We start from the raw sequence: 7,582 nt of genomic DNA on the forward strand, positions 1-7,582 counted from the left end.
CTCCACAGTCGGGATTTTGTCCACCTCCGCACGCCACGCCAAAATGTTGCATTTAAGCGGAACCCACTTACACCACTCCATCGCATACCGACTACTATAATTGTTCTTCGAACTGATTATATCCTTAACAGCCTTAACAGAAAAACAGTCCGATCCATTTCCCACCCAAAGCCACTTGTCGGAATCGCTCGGAAGATTAACCACTTCCAACGCAGAAAAAAAAAAGAATTCCATTCGGAAAGATGATGATGATGGATCTGTGAGGTTATTTGAAGATGATGATGATAAATTGATTTTATAAATAATAATACTAATAATAATAATAATAAACAAAAAAATTAAGCTCGGAGACGCAAAGAAAAATGGGTTATAATTCATAGGGACGTAAATGGATAGGATATAAGAGTAATATAGTTAGTTCAGTGACAAAAAGTAACGGAGTACGCTCCAGGGACTCAAAGTGTAGCGCTTTTACATGGCCGGGGACGCAACAAGCAAAATTTTCATTTTGGGAACTCAAGTTGATAGTGGGCTCTTTCCTCAGGGACGCAAATTACAGTTTACTCTATATTTTGTGATTTGTTTTAAATCTTAAGTTTAGGAGTTTAGAAATCATGTTGCATTTGAATATGTATTTGTATTTGTATTTCTATGTTATTATCCATTGCGCTATTTTTCTTCTTTGTTTTCTTTCTTTGTAACAGGTTTTCAGGGGTTAAGATGAAGTGTGTAAAGACTAGAGAGTTAAGAAATAACTTAGCAATCTATTTAAATTTATAGTAATTTTGTAAACACATTACTAGAGAGTTAAGAAATAACTTAGCAATCTATTTAAATTAATAGTAATTTTGTAAACACATTAAAATGTTTATGAAATTATATTCTTGATTTGGCTATGTAAAGGTGACACGTCGACCCTAGTGTTACAAATTCATTCACTTTCATTATGAACTCTAGCTATAAATGATCTCACAATTTAATCGAAACTAATGATAAATCTTGATTAGTACCACATTATATCCATAAGGCTATAGGGTGTGGTCATGACCCTTATGATCACCATGATCCTCCACATATGCATCATGTCATCCATCTTTAATTCATCATTTAAAACCACTACCTTAAGGGTGTGGTCATGACCCAAACCACTATCCCCTTTATTTTTTTTTATTTTTTTTTGTCTTAAAATTTTCAAATAGGAGGGTCGTGGCAATCGTGGTTTAATCCATGGGAACCATCATCAATCAAGGAGGGGTGTGGTATACCATTTAATAATTAATGGTCCTATGTGGAAATAATGTTTCAATCCATGACCCCCACACCCCATAGCCTAATGGGCGTTGCACACCACCCCCACTTAACGTGAGTGCAGGGGCGGACCCACATAGAGTGGGCCGGGGTCCCCGGACCCCAATCTTTTTTAAAAATTTAGTAGATCTGGTATATTAAACTTTTCAAGAACCCCATAAAAATATTTAGTTGGACCCTATAGTATCAAGACTAAAGCTGATGGGGTGGTTAATTCCTTGTTTTCTAACAGTGAGGTCATAAGTTCAATCTTGCTACAAGCTGTTTTTTTAGTGGTCGTGGAGCTTAGGGCGTGGCCACAACCATAGAGAAAGGGGCGGTTATTTCAATTTTTTTTTTTAATTTTATTCAACCGATCAAAATACACCACTTTAACTCACTTTGTTCCCGTACTCGCAATACATATTCAAAATTTCTTACATTTGCTCTTTGCCACTTCCACACATTATGGGGGTGTTTGTTTTTTTATGAGAAGTACTTCTGGACCTCTTATGTCTTCTTCACGCAGACCACGTGCAGACGTAGGAGTTTGTTTTTTGAAAATGCTTTCATTAAAAAAGGTCTTCCAGACCTCTTCCTTATGCAGACCTGGACTCACATCTTCAAGGCTCTTTTCATCCTCTTCTCTTCTCATCCTCTGCTCTTTCAAACCATCCCCTAGCATGTTCCTCCTCCACATCTCCTCCCCCGTCGCCGCCGCTACCACCCTCCCTCCTCCCACCGGCGTCGTCTCCCACCTCTACCCTCATCCCAGAGCGTCGGTGGCCACTCCCCTCCTCCCACAGCCGCCGCGACCACCTCCTGCTCTTCCCACTGCCGTCGCGTATCCCCCCTCTCACCTTCCACCGCATCCGCGTCTCCCCCTGCTCCTCCCAGCGCCGCTGCCTCCATCCCAAACACAACAGGTAATTTCATATTTTTAGGTTTAGGTTTATGAAAATTGTTTATGTTTGGGGGGTTTAAGTTTATGTTAATTTTGTATGTTTAGGTTTATGGTCTCGGTTGGTGTGAGATTCAGTACTGCACCATAGCTAACCGGATAGTCTCGGTTTGCTGACCACACCACTTGTGGGAACCCGCTAGCTTGTAGAACCCACAGGCGAAAGATTTGCAGTAGGGTAATCAAAGGGTAATTCAAAACAATAACTGATCCATGGTGCCCTCATCATTAATGATTAATGGCCTTACAAGATCCTATGAAGATATCTGCCTTATTTTTTTTTTAAATACAGTAGATTAGTCAACTCCATGAGGCTATAGTTGACTCATTTGAGACCAAGCTTTCATCTAACTAAATAAAGAAAACCGTATCTTCAGCAGGTGGTAGTCATCATCTTAATTTCACATGCTCTATAATACCTTACTTTTTAAGCCTTGGGTTGAATGATTTTTGTGGCTCATATTGAAAAAATGTAAGGGGATAAAAGTTATGAGTTGTTGAATGTGGACTTCATTAGTAATTTTCTTTTATGAAAACCTTATGATTGAATTTAATAATGTATGTACTGGAAAACTAAAATTGCATGCTGTACACAGTGTACATGATATTTATAATCTAAAGCTAGTTATTATCAAAGCTAAAACATGACAACACATGACACATGGTTAAATGTGATTTTGTTTGTGAGTCATCCACAAATCAATTTAGCTACTTTTGTAGCTAACAACTTCTTCAATTATATATGTAACGAGATGAGATTGTTGAGCAGTTAATGCAAAGTATAGATTCAATGATTTAAAAAAATGTTATTGTTTTTTTATGAATATTATTTCAGTATTGTATAACTATTATTTATGTTTAAATGTTAAAAAACGCTTTTAAGTTAAATAAAATCAGTTTATTTATATTTCAGTTTATTTCAGCAGCTTGCAGAAGTTAAAAAACAAACAATCTTCTTCTTGCAGACTGCAGAGCTTTGGTCCACCTCTTCAGCTGCAGATGTCTGCAGATGTGGTCCGCAGACTGCAGACGTTTTACCTCTGAAAAAACAAACAGCACCTAAATGTCACTAAATCAGTTTTCAGGGCCGGCCCTGAGAATTCGTGTACCCTGTTTGAGTTTGAAAAAACGTGTCCTTAGACTTTAACGAAATTGGGTATTGAGCTCACTAAAAGTCTAAACCTAATGTCAATGGGCTAATAACTAATCTAAACCATAAAGGGGGGGGGGGGGGGGTTTAGGGGTGGTGATCACTCATCACTCACAACATCCAATCAAGTTCCACCATGTCATCAACCATTATTCCATCACTCACAACCTTTTTTTAATGGAAATGGTCATCACTCACCACCACACCCAACAATTTTCCCCCAACCAACAATTTCCCTCACAACAATCAAAACAATCACGCATTAAAAATATAACGTGTTTTATGTTTGACGCGTGATCCATTGGAGTGGCGGTAGTGTTTTGTACAAGAGCACGTGTGATATATGTTTATCACGGAGCAAAAGTCTGTCACCTCGGGTGGCCTAAGAGTGGTTTTGTAAGTGGGCCTATGTTGGTGTTTATACGTGTATACCCTATTAAAAAAATATTTAACATATACATATCGGGTTTTTTTCATAAAAAAACGTGCCCTTCGAAATATTAGCCCCTGGCCGGTGCTCCCCGCCCACCCCAAGGCCGGCCATGTCAGTTTTAACCGATTTAAGAGGTAACAAGTTATTTTCTAGAATGCTCACTGCTTCTTAAATATATGTTATTTCAAACAACTTTAAAGACTTAGAAACAAAATATATTAAAGGGACGTTTTCATGTAAGAAAGTGTAAAGAAAAGGGTGAAAGATAAAAATCCTAAAAAAGAAGATAAAGAAGGCCGTGTTTGAAGTTGATTAGAATCCTTAATTTAAATTTCAAATCAAAACCTTAAGAAATTAAGGACAGAGGTTACTGTGAGAAATCAGGGGAGGGGTTTCACATAGATCAACCTTCGTTTTCTTTACAGCAGGTAAAAATATTCTTAATTACTCTCACTTTTGTTTCTTTATTGAAACTCATAACACAACAAACTATTTAGTATTATCCAGTGGGATATTAATGGCAGATATTCTCTACAACTTAAGTGGATGGATCTTCATGTAGTGAATGAATCAAGGGTTGTTTAATGCTAAGTGTATCAAGTGTGATTTTTAAAATGTAACACATGCATACATGCACTACATATATTAAATGTTATGTATATATCCAGTGGTATATTAATGGCAGATATTTTGTTTCCTTTCAGGTTAAAAAATGTCTCAAAAAGTTAAAGGAGCAGCGATCGGTATTGATCTTGGAACAACGTACTCATGTGCTGCTGTCTGGTTTGATAGGAAAAAGCGAGTGGAGGTCATACCTAATGAACAGGGAAACAATACCACCCCGTCTTTTGTAGCTTTCAATGATTCAGAGTTATTGGTAGGAGAGGGTGCAAAAGACCAGATTGCAAGGAACCCTACCAACACTCTGTTTGGCAAGTCCTTTTACTTCTTATTCAACATTGAATAGAGGTGCACAAGTGGGCCTTGCCCCAATGCCAATACCAGTTCTTGGCTCAATTGAAAGCTGTACCAGGCCTGATTCAGCCTGAAGCTAGATAAGATTGGTCGTTAGGCATTGCCCCTTAAAAGGCCAAGCCAGGTCTTTTCTTGAAAAAAAAAATATAACATTAAAAAAAGTTGGTTTATATTTTGAAAGTTTGTTTGAGGTATTTATATAAGAATCTTTGAGTTATTTTGATTAAGTTTAAATTATCGTGGACATAGTTTATATTAATGTAGTATATTACAAAAATAATTTGAAAAAGGACCCGCCCCTCAGAAACTTTTTTTTTTCTGTATAAGGACCAGAAATTATAGAACAAGGCTGTTAAGAACAGGGTTTGTACGCCGGTGCAACTGTCCGGAAGATTTTTTTTTTTTAATGCTAATCAATCTTGTTTACATTACAGATGTTAAGCGTTTGATAGGGAGCAGATTCCATGATCCTCAGGTGCAAAAGGACATGAAGTCATGGCCTTTCAAGATCATTGAAGGGCCTGCAGAGAAGCCAACGGTTGTAGTCGAGTTGAATGGTGAAGAGAAGAAATATGCCCCTGAAGAGTTATCAGCCATGGTTCTGAAGAAGTTGAAAGAGTGTGCCGAAGCATTTATTGGAAGAGAGGTAACAGATGCTGTGATAACTGTTCCTGCTTATTTTAATAACAATCAAAGAGAGGCAACAAAGGAAGCGGGAACCCTTGCAGGCCTTAATGTGTTGCGACTGATAAATGAGCCTACTGCAGCTGCAATTGCTTATGGTTTGGACCATATGGCTGACCAAACATGGCATAATGATAAAAACGTTTTGGTCTTTGATTTGGGCGGTGGTACCTTTGACGTGTCGCTTTTGAAAATCAGTAAAACGGGAGTGATTGATGTGAAAGCGGTCGGGGGTGATACTCATTTAGGTGGTGAGGATTTTGATAGGACACTCGTTAATTACTGCGTAAATGAATTTAAGAAAAAACACAGGGAGGATCTAAGAAGAAATCCAAGAGCAATGGGGAGGCTGAAGGTTGCTTGTGAGAAAGCGAAGAGGGACTTGTCGTCATCTATTTTTGCTCCAGTTGAAATTGATTGCTTGTATGAGGGGATTGACTTTTCCATTAAAGTCAGTCGAGCCAAATTCGAGGAACTAAATGCAAGTTATTTTGAGAAATGCATTAAACTGGTGGAAAAATGTTTGTTTGATGGGGAGATAAAGAAGAAGGATGTGGATGAGGTGGTGGTTGTTGGCGGGTCCACTAGGATTCCAAAGGTACGACGACTGGTGGAAGAGTTTTTCGATGGGAAGACAGTTTGCAAGAACATGAATGGTGATGAGGCTGTTGCATTCGGTGCTGCACTCTTGGCTTCAAGGTTAAGTGGAAATAACGATAATGATAATGATAATGTGGTCTCGGATATTGTGTTACAGGATGTCACTCCTCTTTCGTTAGGAGTAGAAATCGCGATAAAAGGAGTGCATGGTAACATGTCCGTAGTTATTCCCAGGAATACATCCATACCCACATGCAAGAAAGGAATATATCATTCACTGATCTACGAAACACATGCATGTATCTCGGTGTATCAAGGTGAGAGCAACAAAGTTAAGGAAAACATATTACTTGGCAGGTTCGAGCTTTGTGACCTTACGCTAGGTTCCAATGGAATGTCAAAACTAGAGGTTTGCTTCAACATTGATGTCGATGGAATCCTTCTAGTCTCTGCAGAGGAAACATCCACAGGTCAAAGAAAATCAATTACAATTGCTAAGATCTGAAATTTGGGGTTTTGAAAATTAAAGGTTCCACTCACTTAGGGGGTTTTGCTTTTGTTATGAAATGCTACATCCATATGTAAAGTGAACAACTTATTTCGCATGTTCTAACAATTATGTGTTTATTGATGTGTCGTTTTGTAATAGCTTTACATATAAAGAGTAAACTACAAGATTTACTCCTTGTTTACCACAAGTTCTGTGCCGAAGCCGATAAGATCTATTTCAAGGCAATTGCAGCATGCATCAGTGGTGGTGATCTAGAAACTTGGTATGCTTACCAAGTACAGACTTGTGCAGAATGCCCATATGAAACATGAAAAAGGATGCATTGTGGTTCCTTTTTAACCCTATTGATGTCCAATGGCTCCTGATGGGTTAGGTTTGAGGGTGTAAACAAGCCGAGCCAAGCCAAGCCAAGCCAAGCTAGAGCCCGGCTCATTTAACTTAAGAGAGTTCGAGCTTGGTTTATTTAGAGCTCTATTTCTAAACCTCTGGCTTGGCTCATTCTCAACTCGTTTATCGTTTAATTATTTTATTTATCTATACTTATATATGTACTTATAATTATAATTAATAAATAACATAATATATATTATCTAATCTTTTCTTTTTTATCTATACTATATAATAAAAGAAACCAATGAATGGACACTTGTCATTATTCTAAACTATCTTAATTATAAATAATTATTAATTAATTTAATTTTAAATTCAGGAAAATTTCGGTTCCTTATAAAAGTCATAATCTGTATCCAAATTTAAATTCCAAATGGATAACTATGATCTCAAAGCATTAAAATTCTAAACAACTTCAAAATCATATAAATTATATGTTGTTTTATATATTGGATTCATTGAAGTATGATACCTTATTTTTTTTTGTTGGTTAGTTACTTTAAGATGGTTAAGACATTTATAGTTTTTGATTTATTGAATTTGTTATTTTATGTTTATGTTTGTTTATCAAGTTGAATACATGATCAATAA

The 7,582-nt window shown here is 37.1% G+C and overlaps 1 protein-coding gene across 6 annotated transcripts; it reads left to right on the forward strand.

Annotated features, from left to right (window-relative positions):
• Nucleotides 1-1,874: 1,874 nt before the first annotated feature.
• LOC110885593 (heat shock cognate 70 kDa protein) lies at nt 1,875-6,744 on the forward strand. 6 transcript variants are annotated; one of them, XM_035978978.1, is made up of 4 exons: nt 1,875-2,213; nt 2,297-2,628; nt 4,536-4,763; nt 5,241-6,744. In XM_035978978.1, the coding sequence occupies exons 3-4, from the start codon at nt 4,544-4,546 to the stop codon at nt 6,593-6,595; spliced, it is 1,575 nt and encodes a 524-aa protein (XP_035834871.1). In that variant the 5' UTR covers nt 1,875-2,213; nt 2,297-2,628; nt 4,536-4,543; the 3' UTR covers nt 6,596-6,744. The 6 variants fall into 6 exon arrangements, with proteins under 6 accessions (XP_035834871.1, XP_021988985.1, XP_021988986.1 ...); XM_022133293.2 differs by having other exon boundaries at nt 2,297-2,437; XM_022133294.2 differs by lacking the exon at nt 2,297-2,628.
• The last annotated feature ends 838 nt before the right edge of the window (nt 6,745-7,582 follow it).

This window comes from Helianthus annuus, chromosome 10 (assembly GCF_002127325.2).
Source record: "Helianthus annuus cultivar XRQ/B chromosome 10, HanXRQr2.0-SUNRISE, whole genome shotgun sequence".
Taxonomy (NCBI): Eukaryota; Viridiplantae; Streptophyta; class Magnoliopsida; order Asterales; family Asteraceae; genus Helianthus; species Helianthus annuus.